Source organism: Homarus americanus, unplaced genomic scaffold (assembly GCF_018991925.1).
Source record: "Homarus americanus isolate GMGI-L3 unplaced genomic scaffold, GMGI_Hamer_2.0 scaffold55556, whole genome shotgun sequence".
Classification (NCBI taxonomy): Eukaryota; Metazoa; Arthropoda; class Malacostraca; order Decapoda; family Nephropidae; genus Homarus; species Homarus americanus.
In genome coordinates this window covers 37,717-57,618 of record NW_024739788.1, presented here as the reverse complement: position 1 = coordinate 57,618, position 19,902 = coordinate 37,717, and the positions used below count along the sequence as shown (strand labels likewise).

General features: G+C 40.5%; 1 protein-coding gene across 2 annotated transcripts in view; it reads left to right on the top strand.

Moving 5' to 3' along the window:
• Positions 1-5,465: 5,465 nt before the first annotated feature.
• Positions 5,466-19,902, top strand: part of LOC121874979 (eukaryotic peptide chain release factor subunit 1) — a 37,100-nt gene continuing 22,663 nt past the window's right edge. For both annotated transcript variants that reach the window (XM_042379327.1, XM_042379326.1), the window contains exons 1-4: positions 5,466-5,610; positions 12,841-12,985; positions 13,252-13,427; positions 13,951-14,078. In XM_042379327.1, coding sequence (XP_042235261.1) covers positions 12,885-12,985; positions 13,252-13,427; positions 13,951-14,078 — 405 coding nt within the window. In that variant the 5' untranslated portion in view covers positions 5,466-5,610; positions 12,841-12,884. The remainder of the gene's footprint in view (positions 5,611-12,840; positions 12,986-13,251; positions 13,428-13,950; positions 14,079-19,902) is intronic.

Below are 19,902 nucleotides of genomic sequence, written 5' to 3'. Positions count from 1 at the left end.
ACCAAGCACTAGCAAGGTTTGGTAGGGGACTACTGCATATTCGTCATCGCCGCCACCTGCCACCGGCAGTCCCCCGCCCACCTCGCGCAGTCAGCCACTACAACAAAATTCAGCCCATAAGAGCCCGCACTGATAGATATAAAAATAGCACCATCCCATTTATTAAAATAATAAACAACTGATTTATGTACTGTACAGCCCTGTAAATGTATTCAACGCATATCATTATGTCTAAATCAAATGTAAGTTTGTATATTTTCAGCCACCGGCTGCAACTCTTTTAATAAACCGTTTATTATATTATTATTATTATTATTACAGTACTACAGATTTCCATGTAGGGATATACTCTGGCTAGATATTGGTCGAGTGTCAAGGAGGTCTCGTGCAGTATCAGTGCATACGTCGGTGTTAACAGAAACAATCGCCAACCCTCCAGCTGACAACAAATTTGCAGCTCTACGAGATGCTCTCAAAAGGCGATACCGACACCTGTCTCCTGCAAGACCTATCCGGCCTCTCCCTCGGCAACTCAACGCCTGCCCGTCTCTGGGACGAGATACGAAGACAACTCCCGCCACACAGACAGGCTTCCTGACACTATCCTGCGCCAGCTTCACACTCAGAAGCTCCCTGCAGAAGTTCGTCTCGTCCTCTCAGCATTGGACTACTCTACTACCTCGGCGACCTATGCAGCCAAGGCAGACAGAGTATTCCACGAATACACTGCTGTGCGCCATGCTGCCACAAACAACTCTGCGGCCACACCGTCGCTTTCCTCCGGTCTTGTCGACCTGATCGACGCTCCCCAGACGAGTAACACTTCACAAGACATGAGGGACCTGCTACAGTCCCTACACCGCAGGATGAACACCCTCGAGCAGCTCTGCTCCTCCAAGCCTGCAGCTGCTCCTGTTCCTGCCCCACGCACTGTGTCCTACCGATCCCAAGACCCCCGTCCTGCCTTGGACGCCAGCCCCCAGCTCAGTGTACCTACCTTCTGTTGGTACCATCAACATTTTGGTGCTAATGCTAGACGCTGTGAGGCTCCCTGCAACTACACGAGGAAGGGACATTGACAGAGATTGGTAGACGCCATAACCTCCGACGCTATCAAGCAGCACATCACACGCCTTACTTCTGACCTTGACCACTTCACTACTACTGCCCTTCACGACCTACTACAAACACTACGACAGGCAGTTTCTGCATTCAAGGCTACTGCCCCACGCCAGCCTTCCCATCGCCCTGAACATATTCATCCCGTACCTCCTTCACCAGTCTGCCCACAATTGCTGCTTACAGCACCTCGCCCACAACATTTCTGGGTACCCTCTTTTCATCCTCAGGTACCTACTGCTCCTGACGTGGACCCTGCTCCTGACATGGACCCTGTTCCTGACGTGGACCCTGCTCCTGACGTGGATCCAGCTCCTGACGTGGACCCTGCTCCTGATGAGGATCCTGCAGCCGGCTCTATGGACTCAGACACCCCACCCGGCTCCCCTGAGGTCTGTGCACCTGCCGCGAGAGAAGCACCACATTCCTCGCCTGTTCAACCCTCTCTCCTCTACAACCCTCCTTCTCCCACAGATTCCGCATCACTAGACAGAGTCGTCTCCCGTAGCGGCCGACTGATCCACACCCCCGCCCGTTGTGTCTCACATGTGGGATACAACCCTGCCGACAACAAGTCTCCTGCAGCGCTCGGAGGGGAGGGGGAGTATTGTAGTGGATACTCTCCCCTACAATTGCTGACTGATCTCTTGCCGTCCGCTTACCAGCCAATCAGCAGGGAATTCCACAGACCCAGGCCTCACTCTCGGACTGCGCGGTGATTGGTCTGTTACCGCCTTCACCTCACTTTTCTGATCCTGGAGAATCGTAGAAATACAACTCAGCCTAGCCGTGGAGATCATTCTACTCAACGTTCTCAAACCAACAAGTCCTCTCAACAAGCTCCAAAACCAACAAGACCTCTCAGCAAGCTCCTCACCCAACAGGACCTCTCAGCAAGCTCCTCACCACACAGCAACTCCCTAGCACTGCACTGTACATACAATATATATATATATATATATATATATATATATATATATATATATATATATATATATATATATATATATATATATATACAGAAAACGCATTGTAAGTTTCCCCTTCTTACCTCCATCCTTAGTGCGAGATCTACATGTACGTATGTATGTGAGCCTAACAAAGAGAAAATAGACTAACACAGAAACTTGACAACTGGCCACATACAGTACGCTACAACTGTGCGTCAAGCAGAGGAGCCATAGGTTTAGCAGTTACCACCGACAGAAGAACGGCTGTAAAGAATGAAGGCATATATGAAACATGGCCCCTCTGCTCATGGCCTCACAGCTTACCCATGTGTAAGGAGTTTCGAAACATGGACATACCTACACGACGTGAAACTGCAAGAAATCTACACTGTTATGTGTCTGAAAAATACTCACGTGGTGCTCGAGTGTAAGACTGAGGGGAAGGGGAGTATTGCAGTGGATACTCTCCCCTACAACTGTTCTCCCGTCCTCGCCTCAGCCAATCAGCAGCGAGTTCCAGACCACAGCTCCTGCCCCAGAGTCGCTCGCAGATTGGCTAGTTACCGCCCTTACCTCAGGTAATCAGCGGCGCCTTTCATCTTGCTTCTCTGGACCTTCAGTAGGCAGGATCATATAAATACTTCACCGCGAAAGTCATTCTACTCAGGCCTTAATGTGGGTCATTATAAAATGATTTGTGCCCGGGTGATTAATGCCCGTAAAAAACAAAGTGAATACATTTAATTGATTTGTAGCTTCGGTGTAATTTTGGTCCTATTGTTATGCCGAGGCTTAATTTTGCATTATAATCTTAAAAACTAGGTTGTTTGATTGTATTATGCCCCCTGCAGCAGTTTTGGGGGTAAATTTAATGAAATTTTCGTGTATATATTGATGATATTGATGTATTAATTATGTAAGAATATTCTAGAATGTATTGCATCATTTTTGTTCTGATTTATCTCTTATTGCAAGCCGAGATCATTCGATAATTCTCCAAGCGGGTCTCGAGCCGACCTCCCGCGTCTGGACATCGCTAGAATGTTCTAGGCCTCTGACGAACCTTACATATAAGCTGGTGCGGGCTGCCTAGAGTCAGTACCAAAATACATCTAAAAATTAATACAAAAACAAAAACTGTATCGCCTATAAATGCTGTACCTTCAAGTCAAGCTTCAAACTTTCAATTAAACCAAAAAGATGGACTATCTCCTTGCGAACAAAAGTAGCAAGTTGGATCCTACACCTCTTCTTAGAAATTTAATCTCCCTACTATAAACAAAAAACTTTAATTCTCTAAAACAAAAATGTTTCATTAAAAAGATGAGAGTGACCAAACGACACTATCCTTGGCCTCTCCAACACTCTTATTAAACAAAAGATACGTTGCCCAGCCAGCTCCACTAGAGGTTGTTGCCCCTTCCTTGGAACAATGGTTACTGCAAAAATAAACATTTTTAACTAAATGAAAAAGGCTTGAGAGTTAGAACCTAATCACGCAAGATGTAAGTTCAAATATAATTATTATAACCTCCGCATATCTGGTTGAGCCCGCATACTGTTAATCTCTTATTGTCCTTCAATTTTCCTCCCTCTTTTTCCTTGGTCCTAAATCAATCCCCCCTCCCCCAAATTGCCACCAAAGTACTTCCAATCCTAATCCCTGTCCTCCCACTCAGCAGTACAAGCAATAGTTCCTCTACCTTATCTACAGACGTCAAGTCAAGTCAAGAGTCAGTGAGTTGCTCGCCTGTTCCTAGTGTAAAGACTAAGCCTAGCAGTACAACTGAAGACAATAATTGTTGTGCAAGTATTGTGGAATTATTGCGATTAATATAAAGTGAGAAGACTGAAGAATTGTACACTGGTAGTGTAACAACTGCAGTATATATTCGAAGTGCGGAGTCAAGCTGTGAAGCCATTACCCTGTTACAGTGTTGTGAAGAATTAGTGTTTTTTAAAGAAGACTACTGCACAAGTGTGTATCTGTGACCTAGTGGAAATCTACCTGCCTGTGTTTGTCTGTACACTGATAGCCTGATACCGATCGTCGGGTAATTCGACAACTCTTGTGAGATAATTATCTACTGATTCTGTACATACGATCCTAGCCACTGGTACCAGTGGTGGAAGCTGGGTAAGGAGGGTCTGAACACTATTTTTTTTTTTACTTAAGTCATTCATTTAGTTACGGTCCCCCATCATCATTTGCGAGAAAATGTATGGTGACATCTTCTCTCCTTCCCACCAATTTGCCAACTCTCGGCTCCTATTTAATCGCCACAGCTGAAAGTCTTCACTTAGTAAAATGTTTAATTGATATCCCATAGTTGATTTAAAAGAAATAATTATGTCACTGTAAATTGAGGTGTTGAGACTGGTTGTAAGCTGAGTGAGCTATGAATTAAAGACATGATAAAAAGTGCACACTGTAGGAATCTGAGATAAGGAAAAGTAGGTATGAAGCTTATTTGGCCTTGACAACAATATTTAAGATAGGTCAACGATGTATTCAACAGGACAGGGGTGTCAACTGAGGTTCCCAACCCTTGACAATATACCGCTATTTTTACCCAACCCTGCCATTGTCCTAGGATCCCGTAAAATCTAATGTCTTGACAGAAAAAGATAATTAACATTCCACTCCATGACGTCTCTTCCTAACACTCACGCGAAGATAAATCTTGGACAAATCCATTCAAGGTCTGTTGAGGGATAACGTTCCTCTATTATTTTCTAAAGTTATAAGTATTATGTCTACGCATTTAAGAAGCTATCGTTGAGACAGTATATGTATTAATAATGTGTTGTAAGATAATATAGTGGCCTCATATATGGCCATGGGGGTTGTTACACTTGGAAAAATATAGTTCATCAATCCATTCTTTGGTTTAATTTTAATTAAGAGTACTTTATAGCCTTCTGTATATTTCACATTAAACATAAGACTTTTAAACATTAAATAATATCTTTGTGTCCCAGTTTTTACAATTATAGTGTAGATTGAGCTGTGTGCACGACAAAAAGGAAACCAATACTCCTCCCATGTACAAGACATATATCCTTCTTACACGGAGATGACCTCCACGTTTCCATTAGTAATTCCATTATGGACCATCTGAGGGGGGGACTGGTCTTATTGTGTTAACAGGGGGCGAATTATTAATGATGAAAGGTGGCACTATTAATAAAAATATAAGAATACTTAATAAGAGTAATAAATAGGTAATGCAGATGGAATTTACCTGCCGTGTAGCTAGTGGCGAGGAAACTCAGTCATTCCTCCCTCACTATAAGCTGATCTTGAATGAACTAATTGTTAATTAATGAGTATTATTTATTTAATTATAAATATTTAGGCAATATATTGGTCCATATTGTACCATAATGCAGTGACATGCGTACGTGGTTGTGTGCGCCAAGTGTTATTCCCTTGTCAACTCAACAGTGCCGCACTGCCATGCTGTACTGCTGTTGTTTCAGAGTCTCCTTCATATTTTAATTTTTTAACGATACTCGCATCGTAGGGACGTAAATTAAGGTGAGTAGAAACAATACTTTACCCAAATGTTGTCTGGTGAGTGTGGGGGAGGGTGAGTGACGGGTGAGAGGCAGAGGGAGGGTGAAATATGCCGGCGCGGGGAGCTGCCCAGTCTTAGTACTCGGGAGTTTCTCTTTCTCGGTCACCATTCACACCTAAATTCTTGTCTCAGAACCTCTTTTGTCATTATAAAGTAACTATAAAATAATATTATCACTAAATAGACACATTATACGGTGTTAGGGGTCGACATAAGGTGAAAATAATGAGGTACAAAGCCAGGGTACGAAATCAGCTGTCAAAGAGTCATGGGTTAAGAGTTGCCTCATCTTGGGCTCTTTAAACACTGCCTTAGACTTAGTGTTACATGTATGTGTGGATTATAAAATATTCGTTGGAAGATTATATTAGAAAAATGAGACTTTGTTCTGGCAATTGTAAGATACCTTTATATTAATCCTTGTTTAACCTTCTGTATTGTTATCAGAGGTCTTGTCGCCCAGTGTTAACTAACTCAAGAGGTTCTTAATTTATCCAAAAGTTCTCAATTTTGCGTGTGTGAAAAATATAGAGGGTGAGTAAATTATAATTCAGGACCTCAATATTGTAGTTTAGGCAATTCTAAAACACTTCTAATATAGCATTTCTGTTAGGTTAGATAGCTGGGCTCTGTGGCTAGGTTAGGTTAGGTCGATTCTCTAAATATAGGGAAGACCAAAACAAATTTTAGGTACATTTTTACTTGCCACCATTTGAAATCAAAGTTGAAACGGTATTGTTTCACTTGTCACTACACGAATCTCGGGAATTTTATAGTTGCAATCAGTAGTTTTGAGAATTCTAAGAAAATTTTCTTCAATGCCATTTCTGGTGCAAATTACGTATAAGCGATATACAGTATTAAACATTTTATTATGTATGAAAATTTACCTTTCAAGTGTTGCCACTAAATGAATCTTGTGAATTTTATAGATGCAATCGGTATTGTTGACAATTCGGTTGCATTTCTGGCGCAAATTACGTTTCAGCGAGATATATAACATTTTATGTTTGTATGTCACGGTAAACACCCAGAGCATTGAACGGCAAATTATTCAAAACATGTTAAAAACTGTTGGAAAAACAGTTTGGATATCTACATATAGGGATGACCAAAACTTAAAATCTTACCTTAGATAGATCCCGCGTCAGAACTGCAAAAATATATTATCGTAAAAGAAAGTTTCAGAAAATTTATACTGTTCTGAGACTCCTGTATACAGTACAGTAAATCAGACTGGGACATACTTGAGAATTTTACAGTTGAAGGAACATTTTCCTATCTTTGTATTCAAAGGTAAGCTTTTTAATTGCCAAATCTTGAAATATCCATCAATTTTATGTATCCTCATTGGCATGTGCTGTCTTTGCTATTTTAGCAGCTCATGAACTACAAAAGTCTTAATTGCGAGGAAAAATTTACCAGTGGATGGGTAAGGGAGGTTCTGGTGAAGCAGTTTGTAGAAAAAAGATTTATGGTTACTAAGGTAAATTCACTTTACTCTGCAGCCATGACGATTCAGTAATTGTAATTTTTTACCATCTAAAATATGATTTGTTTTTATACAGGCATCCATTGCTATTTTGATAGGTTAGGTTCCTTGAAAATGATTTGATAAGTGAATATTCATATACCGAATAATATAACATGTGGGGAAATGTGGGTCTGTTCCCCAGCAAGATGAAAACCCTAATTTTATACCTAAAAAATGAAATTGATTCATGAACAACAGAATCCTACTTAACTTCTGGAAAGTTTCAAAAGGAGGCTGGATAGATTCTTGGATGATAGAGAGTGGTAGTAACTCTCGACAGGAGCTGCCATGCACAGGCCAACCGGCCTATTGCAGACTCCTTATTTTCTTATGTTCATATATACTTTAGTACCCAACTATTGTAATGTAGTACCAAACTAATGTAAATTTGTACTACACTACTGTAATTTAATAACTATTACATTAAAAAAATATATAGTATAGTACAGTACTGTAATACAGTATATAATTTGGTAGGCAGTCGGTTCTCACCACATGGGGGGTGAAGAGGGGTCTATTGAGTAAGGGCCATCATTTGTATTAGCTGAATAGGTTTTGTTTAGTAAGAAAGAGTTGCGAGAACAAAATATTTGTGTAAGGGAATGTGTGTAGAGGAAACATTCATAGAACGAGGGACACAGTACTGTACCTATACGAGTATTTTTCAGGATAATTTCTGGTTAACTATTCATAAAGATTGTCTGCTAAGCTCCTGACTCTGGACTTCGTGTGAAAACACTGGGCAGTTTTTGTCAGCCCATTATAACTGTATCGGCAGACCAGGTGAGAGTTGCTCTCAGGATGCTTCCGTCTTGTGGGCATTTGAAAGCTGGTGTAAAATTGAGTCTTTAATAGTAACTGATAAGAAAGCATACAGTACTGGGTGCTACCATCTGCTGTTTAGACTGTCCCTTATGATAGTCAAGTTACCTTAACTTCTCAAACATCCACGGACAAACAAATGCTATTTCCAAGTAAAGATGATTTAACAGCTTTCTACAGTTACCTGGGCAGTTATAGTACAAAACCCGTCACTGTATTTCTTCTTGTCGAGTTCTCACCAGTGTTTTTTTTTTTTTTTTTCTTTTTTACAAAGCACTGAAAACAAACCATGGCTTCTGAGATGCTTCACTAGACAATTTAGTGATCTGTACTTGCTGTGGTAAAGGAATAAGCAATATCAAGAATCAGTACTGTATATGTACTGTCCATATGTTAATTTAATATATACAGTATAGGGAATAAAGGGCACAAGCCCAACCCAACCTAACTCACCTTATTTTATGGCATATAAGACACTTTTTTTGTCTTGAAAAAAGCTTAAAAATAATTGGCCAGCATCCTATATGTGAAGTTGCAGACTCCTCTAGGCTAATGAACCCTCTAGTTGCTGTCTCCAGTAGACTAATTTCTACCTAACCCAACTCCAGAACTAAAACTTTTTTGTTGCAAACTTAAACACAGTATTATTTTAAATTAATTAAAAAAATAATTATTGTAAATATAAAAGATAGATTTATAACTACCTGTACAGTACTGTACTGATGATAACCTGAGAAAATTAATGTCCATACAGCAAACTCCCAGCTCTTCAGAGCTAAGCAGTAACTATTTCTGAACTCTTACAAGCATTATTTCCTGTATATATTAATGTCGTGTCAGCAACATTTATTTTTCAATCTACAAATACCTGGTATAAATGAATATTTACAGATACAGTAACTTTCTTTTCACATTAGGATCTGTTAACATCGCTGATGCCATTGTAGTCAAGTTAGATTTGTCACTAACCATCAGGCTACTGGGCCAAGCTATAGGGTGTTATGGTTGTTTCTCAACTCTCTCTGTGTGTGTGTTAAACATTTCAGGTTTTATAGTTACTGTAACACTTTAATAAACTATTTAAATGTACAGTAGGTGGATAAAATAAATAATGGTTTGATACGATAGTTATTACAAAGCAAATCTTTATATCACTAACAAAATTAGTTTGTTTTAAACTGATAAATGTAATTACACAAGACAAAAATTAATTATCTGTCATGCTTTATTTAGTGTCACAATACCAATCAGGTTATAAGTGGAAGGAGCATCATATGTGAATCTGGGGTGGGTGAAGGTTTAGGGGGTTGAACAGCCAGTTACAACATTAGTACTTTGTCCACCCGCCATTCTTAGCAATTACCTATTGCTGTCTGTTTGGGAGGGAGGCTACAGCACTATGTACAGTATACAGAATTTGGGTAAAATTGCAGATTACAACAACCAAAGAATATGGTAAAAAATTTGTATTTCTGGTGGTTTTTGATGCGATTGGTTCAAGTCTGACCTTCGTTTTTATCGGAAATCACTCGTTTTGCATTTACCCCCCCCCCCCCCCAACAATAATGGGGGAAAGCGTGGGAATTCGGGGTTTTGGGTGGGGGAAAGTCAAAACGAGAGGTTTCTGGTAGAAACAAATTCCAAAATTGTCTGAGTTACAACAAGAAAACTTCAGAAGAACACATTACGCAACAAATTCTGTTATTTACGAAAAAATAGTAGAAATAATAGTTCTATCGATTACGTGGACTGAATTCTTGGTACTCTGTGCTTGCTAACTTATACAATATAACCAAACTAACCCTTACTTAACCCCTAGCAGAGCCCCCGGACCCATGGTGGCCCTAGCCGGGGGGGCTTGGCTCCTGAACCCTGAGACACTGTGTAATAACCCAGAGTTGCATGGTCAGCCTCCATGAGAATATAATTAGCTGTTACAGTATTTTTTTACTTTACTCTGAGTCTGAGTCAAGGACCAGAATGCATCGTGGGTTCAAATTCAATAACTTCCTTATTTTCACTTTGCGGCGGAAGTGTAATACAGTAGCCACTCCTCGACTTACGACGGGGTTAGGGACCCAAATGCAGGTCGTGAGTCGAATTGATTGCAAGTTTAAAATGCGAAAATTATACATAGAAAATCTAAAATGGGTGTCTCTTTTTCTTCTCAGCACCACAAAAGTGAATTACAAACGAAAATTTTGTCAGTACACAACACAATCACTAATGTCGGGACTCGAAAATACGTAATTTAAAAAGAAATTGGGATGACTGGGGTGGTCGTAAGTCGAGGAGTGGCTGTATAAGGAAATGGTCATAGAAAAATTTATTTCTATCGATTGATGTAGTGCATTTCCGGAATTCTGTGGTTGCTGTTCACTGCAATATTACCAGAATTTGTTGTCGATTTCTGCGAAAACGCTCCCATTCATCCTTCGTGTGTTGGAGAAGTTGCTGTGGTGTTCGGTCATCGTCCGTCTCTTATGACGTAACGATTGTTCCCCATATGTTTTCAATGGGGTTGAGATCACACCCTTTGCTTGGCCACTCCAGAAGTTGTATGTCAGGCTGTTCATCGAACCATTGTCTGACGATTCCGGCTTTGTGGGTGGGAGAATTATCCTGCAATATCAAAGTAAAATATAATTAGGAAAATAATAACCTTGACATTGGTTTAATATATCAGTTATATTCTTACTCTGTTTTGTTTTCTAGTTATAATAATTATATTAGTCATAATCAGGAATTTCTAAATACAAATGCATATATCCACGATAGACCACTGATTAAGAGGTACAGGATATCGTTATTCATACCTGCATGAATATTATGAGCTCGGGATATGGGAGAGCATAAGCTGGGACAGAGGGGATCATCACTTCTTCCAAAATCTTCCAAATATTTTCCTGAGTTAAATCTTCCTTCAATCTCAGCTAGTTCACCTGTGCCATATGCATTTATCCATCCCTAAACGTTGACTGTCACATGTCCACTTCTTGCCACCTCGTTGATGTTCTGATGTCCATACTTTGTGTTGTTGGCCTGTCAACAGTGGAGAGGAATATGGGTGGTGGAGGCAAATGTCTTATCTGAGATCACCTTACCACAAAAGTCTATGCCCTCACCCATGTATTGCTGGCAAACTGGAGTCTGGTAGTACTATGGCGATCTTCTAATTCTTCCTTAATTGCCGGAGTCCTATGGTGTATCCTGGCCTCGTGTAACTGCCTTCTCACAGTTCCTGCAAAAACGTCAAGTTGAAGCCGTTCCCTAATGGTGACTGCATTTGTCAATGGAGACTGTATTACTGCATCTATGATTCTTTGATCGTCTGCTGGATAGTCTTTCTCAGTCCGCCAGACTTAGGTCAGTTTAGGAGGTTTCCACTTTCCTCCCATCGCCGTCACCAATGTCGTGCCGTTGGTGTTGATATTTCTAGCTCTCTTGCTATGCTTGCAATCGTATGGCTAGCATCTATCAATGTGACAATTTTCCCCCCGTAACACCAGTTGTTCCTGCTGACGATTCATCTTTGAAATTGCTGATCCGAGTGTGGTGCGAGAATGCGAGTTAGGTAGTGAGATGGGATTATGTCAGCTCATTTTAAATGTCAAACAACCTCTCCCCCCCACTTCTCCCACCCCCACCTCCTTTCGTTGCCTTTCTTCAAGGGCTTCATTTTTATAAGTGACATTATATATCACATCACAGAATCCATAATACAGGTATGTATTATTTAATTATTTGCATTGATGATTGTTCTTTCATTTATTAATAATACAAATAATGGCAAAAACACGTACATGTACTAGGAAACAACCCTATCACTCAGTTCCACTAGCCTCATGACATTGCCACAGGAGCAAGGAAGGCTTGGTTGGGGGTAACATTACACCTGAAGACAAATAAACCCTGTATTGGGTAGAGAAAGTCGGGCTTCCTGTTGAAACAAGAATCTGATTTGAGCGCCACTGGTTGATTCGTCACTCAATCGGAGCGCCTCATATGACACATCTCATGAAGGATTTTGACAACCCTACCGAAACAACTAGGAGTCGTGGCATTCGTTTTGAAATTTATTGGACCCCTCCATAAAGATACTTTTTGGAGTGAGTGTACATAATAAGACTGTGAAGAGGTTCCTTAGCAGCAAGAAAGTAATCGCTGCATACTCGAATGTGGTTACATTTAGTTGACATAAAGTGTGCTCTCCAAGTTTTGGCTTGCAATTTTTCTTGTCGTTTCTGGCGATGTTACTTTTAATATTTGTTTTGGCTAGTGCCAGATGCTTTTATTCAGAGGCTCCATACACAAGGGGTTAGTAAACATCTCCACTAACCCCTTTGTTGTTGGGATGCCACTTTTAATGTTTTACTCGGGTAGCGCCGTACAATTTTATTCAGCGCTGGGCAGCCCCTGTATGCATGGGGTTAAAGTGACTGCCTGGTTTACAAGTCACTGTTTAGAGTTAGGCTTGAAGTCACATCCTCTGAACTTGATCACTCCAACTGCTTGACCTAGTCATGGCATGCTTGGCCAATTATGTACAGTATTTACATTTAATACAGGTGATTAGACATTTAAGGCTGAATCCCTTATCACTGAGATAAGATGACAGCCATACCTTCTTCAAATGTTGTAACTTCTGAGAAAAGACTGGACAAGAAATGGGTAAGCTAGGATATTATAATTAACTACAGGGTCTTGAATATATGTTACAGGGAGAAACTGGCTGTACAGGTGTAGAGCTTTTATCCAGAATAGCACTCGGCAAAATAAGTAAACGGTACCATATGTAATGCATTCCATTTTCTGATTTTTTTTTTCATTTCAGAGTCCTTAACTGTTAAGTTGGCGGGCCAAGAAGCACAACACAACATGGCATCTCAAGGCTACAGCTCGGATGAGTCCAGTGCAGATCGAAATGTAGAAATTTGGAAAATAAAGAAACTTATTAAGAGCCTGGAGATGGCCAGAGGGTTAGTAATAATGCTACTGGAGATGGCAGTGGTCAGGATTCTAGAACAGGTTATAGCAAACTTGAGTCAGCAGCTGTCATGGTGGTGGGGAGTAGAACTACTGGTTATATGCACCCATTAATTTTGAAAATGTGATAACCTTCTAAAAGTTTAGACGTTAAACAACTGTATTGTATATTGTAGTAGATATTGAGAACTCATTACACATTTTAGCTCATTATTCTTTGCTATATGCAGTAGACTGTACAGTATTTCTCTCTTTCCAGGAATGGGACGAGTATGATATCCCTTATCATCCCCCCAAAGGATCAGATTGCAAGAGTTAGTAAGATGTTGGCTGATGAATTTGGAACAGCTTCAAACATAAAATCACGTGTAAACAGATTATCTGTGTTATCTGCCATCACGTCGGTACAGCAAAGGCTCAAACTATACACAAAAGGTGCGGGGATTAATATTATACTATGTGGTTATTATTATGTTGCTATATGGTTGATTGATTTTAATTTATAGATCACCAAAACATAAATATATCATTTTTTAGCTATTGATAATACATGTACATTATTAGTTTCAAGTGTAATTCATGACAACTAATACCTTGGATTTACATGGGAGGAAGGGTAGTGTTAATATTATTAGGACAGGTGTACAAACAAGTTTCATGTGGTAGTTTTGTTCTTTAACAGACTTCATTTAGCATTTGTTACAATTTGTTACAAAGAAGAGAGGCAGAAGGGTATAAAAGGTATACAAGAACTGGGCACTCACCAACCTAAAACTTGTGAGGGTGTTAGTGTCCAGAGAATAAATTTTTCAAGACTAAACTAGTAGTGCCACAAAATCAGGAATGTCCAGGTCTGTTTAATATACTGTACTTGATATATACCAAAATTTACCATAATAGTCCTTTACTATTCTCCTCAAGTTAAAGATGATTTAGATGCTGATTTTTCTGCTTTTAGTTCCGCCCAATGGATTGGTGATATACTGCGGGACAATTGTGACAGAAGAGGGGAAGGAGAAGAAGGTTAATATTGACTTTGAACCATTTAAGCCAATCAACACATCCCTCTACCTCTGTGACAACAAAGTATGTATATTTCATCACTATTTTTGTTTGAGGCTCTACCCATATATCAGTGTTGGGTATGACCTTAACTAGTTCTATATAATTAAATTTAAGATAAATATTTTTATTTTACAGAAAAAAAACAACCATGCGGAAATGAAAAGCAAGGAATAGGAATATTGGAATAATGTGTGTAATAATATTAATGATAAGAATAATTAATAGTTTATTGAAAGAACATGGTAGCCAAAATGTTGAAAATATACAATTATATAATTGGGGAATGGGTCAATTGATTGTAATGGTCAGCTTGCTCGCCTTGCAAGCGAGTGGACCCGGGTTCAATCCCTGGGCAGGGTGAAACTATGGGAAAGTTTCTTTATGCCATTTGCCTCTGTCTACCCAGCAGTAATTGGGAACCTGGATGTTAATTGATTTGTTGATCGTGTTCCGGGGTAATGGTTAGCCAATGCAGTTGGCGAGTTGTCCGGTCTTCTCGGACTATTCCTTGACACTGGGTCATGTAGCTCAATTCTCAGGTGTGGTTGTTGTGTTGGCGACAGCTTCTACACCTAACACAAATTCACGCCTAGGTGGCCCTTGGGCCGGCCATCCTCGTTACACGAGGGGGCAACCATTACTTTCGATTTAAAAGGAATCCGATAAAATGAACTTTCGATTTAGAGTAAGGAATTTTTTCCGTTATTTTTCACTCGATTTAGTGAACTAGATCGCCGAATCAAGGTTAATTCCGTTAATTCGGTCAAACCTACGGAGATGCCTCAGACACGTGTACGTAGAAACATTAGAAAGATTAATTATTCATGGCTTGCTGTGAGCTAGGGGGTTTGGTGTTTGTTTTCAAAATTTTCTATAATATCCAAACTTTTTTTTTCCATTTGATAGCCACACTCTTGACTTTCTCCCCCACACCACTTCCTTTCTGAAACTTCTGAGGGACTTTCGGTGATGTCTAAGTACAGTAGCTAGTTGACTGAGGTAGCAGTGAACAACACACGAGGTGGCGGCAGGACACAGACTGAGCTGATGTAAAGAAAACCTTCGTGCCAATTGGTGCATTTGGTGCGAAATTTAACGGAATCACGCTCGATTTAGCGAACTAGTTCGCTAAATCGAGCGAAAATAATGGAAATTTTGATTAAACAGAAAGAGGTGGCTCGAATTAGTTTGTTAAATCGAGAAAATACTCTAATATACAAGTATCATAAGTGATACAAATATGATATAATAATAAGGGGTGGGTAGTAGGTTATAAAGCAGGGAATTTCAACATAGTAAGAGTGACAGAAGTGAACACCCTAGTTAACTGCAAGTTGTTTACAATTTTTGCATTGGTTGGGACTGGGCTGTTCTTATAGCGATCAGTACGAGCTCATGTGGGCTGGATGTGGTTGTAGTGTTGAACAGCAATTCATGGACGAGGGATCTCGGGTGAAAGCAGGAGATGGTGCAGAATTGTCTCCCCAAATTTGCAGACGAAGTCATAGTGATGATCAGAGAGAGCCGAGAGGGCCAGTGTGTTGAGCGCTTCTTGATATGTGGGGGAGAGAATAATTCTGCACGCCCTCTTCTGCACTTATTCTAGAAGTTTCCGTTGTGTGGCATTTAGGGAGGAAGACCATCTTGGGGAAGCAAAGGTGAGATTGCGAAGTATGAATGTTGAGGAGCTCGGGCACAGGAACTCTGCATCAGCTGTGTGTAATAATAATAATAATAATTAACGGTTTATTGAAAAAGTTCTGCAGCCCGAAGGCTGAAAGTATACATTGGACATAAATGACTTATTACTGTACATACATTGGTGGTTTAACAAAAGCCTTCATTAGAGAAAGGTAAAGGAACATACAGTGGACATACAGATTAATGTAGGTGTTGACCAGCAAACACGTAGTAACTCCCTCCCAGATGGTGTTACGAGGGACCTTACGTGGTGTAGTAGTTCCTTCACAGATGGTGTTATGAGGGACCTGACGTGGTATCGTAATTCCCTCACAGATGGTGTTATGAGGGGCATCACGTGGTGTATGAATTCCCTTACAGATGGTGTTATGAGGGACCTCATGTGGTGTAGTAATTCCCTCACAGATGGTGTTATGAGGGGCATCACGTGGTGTATGAATTCCCTTACAGATGGTGTTATGAGGGGCCTCACGTGGTGTAGTAATTCCCTCACAGATGGTGTTATGAGGGACCTGACGTGGTGTAGTAATTCCCTCACAGATAGTGCTATGAGGGACCTGACACGGTGTAGTAATTCCTTCACAGATGGTGTTATGAGGGGCCTCACGTGGCGTAGTAATTCCCTCACAGATGGTGTTATGAGGGACCTGACGTGGTGTAGTAATTCCCTCACAGATAGTGTTATGAGGGACCTGATATGGTGTAGTAATTCCCTCACAGATGGTGTTATGAGGGACCTCACGTGGTGGTAGTAATTCCCTCACAGATGGTGTTATGAGGGACCTCACATGGTGGTAGTAATTCCCTCACAGATGGTGTTATGAGGGACCTCACGTGGTGGTAGTAGTTCCCTCGCAGATGGTGTTATTTGAGTGAGGTGTGGTCCCAGGCCTTCCTATCGTGGACGGATTAACACATCGCTGGTTGTTGTTGGGTCTCACAGGCAGTTATCACTGGGTACCTGGGACCTCACTGTGTGAAGGTTAACTTGGCTACAACTCGGCTGTTACTGTTGAGTTGTTCTCACTGACTTAAGCACTGTTCACCACTGTTAATCACTGGTTCCATTCCTTTCCTAAATGAAATTGTAACTTCTGGCGAGAACTTGTTGATATTTCGGTGGGGAGGAGGGTTCAGGGGAGGGAGTTGGTATGGGTCAACTTAACAGTTGACCTGGCTGCTGCCAGAGGAGCTCTAGGTACGTCTTGACCCTTCGGTGGTCAAGGATGTAGTGTGTTTGTGTGCGCACATGCATTACAGAACCTTTACCATTTAAGCATCCATTTTTAGAAGCCATTATTATGTTGCTACATTTCTTGGGGGGACCATGTATAAACAATTAGTGCTCATACTAAACAAACTCAAATCAACACAGCTAAAATTACGGGATGCGAAATGGTCTGTTACTAGCGGACAGCTGATGTGAAAGGGTGGTCGCCTCTCGTCTGCCTCACTCCTACTTTTATTTTTATCCTCTTCACCACTGATTGGCACTTTCACTTTCCTCTCAACCTATTTTTTTAATTACTTTATGCTATCAAAAATAGATTTTCACTCAACTTTAGTAAGGCAATTTCATCCTCTGAAAATGCAGATCATGCAGAGCCCAACTCGATCAGCTCATCATCCACATCACTGTCTAGTGGTGTGGCTGTGGACACATCTGACCCACGGGAAGCACCATTTCCATGCTGCAGTGCCTCCAGCACCTTGTTTTTCTACTATCGTACAGTGTAATTGCTTGCCTTGATTTCTTGGTTTTTGGGGTAGCTAATGATGTAGTGGCTGGCCTCTTGGACATACTGGCGATGGTTAATGCATGTGGTAGAAGGAAATAGTGTCACACAATATGTCTGTTCACTAGAGCGTCAGTGCAAGAACTGAGGATGCGTGAGGGTGGCGGGCAGCCTTGTAGTGTACCCAGAGAGGTGTCTGGCAGGAAACATAGGCGCAAAACTTAAAATAGTGTGTATTTCCATATGAGGCGCCAGATTTGACTCGCGTAAAATAGGAAAGATTTGCGTTAAATTGATACGGTGTCCTTAATTGTGAGTGTACAGATTTGTTAAAAAAAATTTATCTTCTTTGTATTCAGAACTTTTCTTCTTACTTTTCTGTAGACTTTTATCATATCCTTTTGCTAGATCCATGAATGCTACAAACCAATTTTTTCCATCCAAGAATTTTTCAAACATAGTTGTCCGAGTTATAATGTAGTACAGTACAGGAAAGCCTCCGATAATGATGGTTCTACTAACGACGATTCATATATAAGACCCTGGTTAATTTAGGGCCCAATTCAATTTACTCCATTATTTTCTTTGTATTTATGACAAAAATAGAATACAAAATAAACAAAATTACATTTTCATATAAATATAACTAAATCCCGAAATACATTATAAAAAAAAACACAAAAAAACACGCCTTGCGCATGGAGGCTGCTGGGCTTGTGAGTGGTGACGCCAGCATCACTAGTGTAAACAGTCGCAGCTGGCGGGCCCTTTGTTTTCACGCATCTGAACAGGAAAGGGAGAAAAACTTTCTCGGGTTTCTTATGGAATTTCTGCGTCCCTATTCAACATGAGCAAGGGAGCAAGTGATGGTTCAAAAGCCAAGAGAAAGTGTTTAAGCTTACCTGAGAAACTAGATGTGTTAAAATGATATGAAAAGGGTGAGAGACGTCTGTTAATATTACATGGAGCAAGCAATGAACATATTTTCTGAAGTGGATCCATTTACAGAATGAAGCATTAAAATTAACAGGGACATGAAAAATGCATATGACCTCTACTGTACATAAGATGTTTAATGAGAAAAGAAAGCAACTGTGCAAGGTACTTTAGACAGCTTTATTATTTGAATTCCTAAACCATTAAATTCAGCATCATAAGCAGCTTCATCAATAACTTCAGGTTCAGTAACAGTTTCAGCAACAGCTTTATGGAAAGCTACAACTTCAGCCAGAGTTAAACCTGATGACTTTGTCATCTGAGTAAAACCTCCTTATGTTTTAGACTTTACCACCATTGGTGAGTGGAATTTTTGTTTTGCATTTGTAAGTATTATTTAAAACATATATGAACAGCAAATAAATGTTGCTTTCATATTCATACAGTAGGCTCTCGCCAATAACGACTTCCACAATAACGGTAAGTTACAATAGATACCCATTTTCGATAATAACGTCTGGATTCTCTTGAATAACGGAGATTTCATGGGAAGCGTCCGAGCGCATCAATGATAGTGTTTGTTTGCCGCCACGTTGATGACGTAGTTGTCTGCTCCTTCTCACTCTCACACACGCTCGGTGGAATACAGCGCTGCGCCCACGTGTGAGATTTTCGCCTCTATAACCAGTGGTTGCTAAGATCGGCTTCTGCATTTTTGCCTGTGGGGGTTAGGGGAGGTGGTGGAGGGAGTGATTTGCTGCCTGAATGCCCGGGAACTTTTAAAGTGAATGGGAAAAAAGACCCCAAAGCTAAGAGACAAAGCCATAATAAGCGTGCCTACTCAGTCAAGGATAAAGAACAGATTGTTGAGCTCAACAAAAGTGGTGCACGGAACATTGATATTGTGAGGAAACTGAACTGTCCTGAGTCTACAGTGCGAAATATTAAGAGGAACTTAGAGGAGACCAAGAAGAGTATTGCGTTGGCTAAAAATATTTCGGTAGTGTTGGAAATGCGAGGCGAGCTATGAATGATAAAGGCGATAGAAACAGGTTGTTAGTAATAACAGCATTTTCTTGTGAAATGGTTAGCTGTAGAATGAAAGACAGTGCAAGTGTTAGCGGCCCTCAGATACGGAACAATCATCACACCAAGCACCTCAAAAACTCCCCCAAGCTAAGTGTTATATTACTCAAACTCTTTATTTTGATGTTTGAATAACAAATCTCTTTATTTCAGCATCAAAAAGTGTTAGGAGGGCTTCAAGGGGGAAAACATGGGTGAAATTCTTGGGGCGGCGGTACCAATAAACCCTTTTTACATTTTTTTTAATGCCACACAAATAACGTTTTTGCTAATAATGGCTTTTTCAGGCATCTATTAGACCTTATTGGCGAGAGCCTACTGTATGTAGAGAAATGACGATATGTTTTCACATGTAAGCACTTATGTCGTTGGCGTTTCCAATCCAT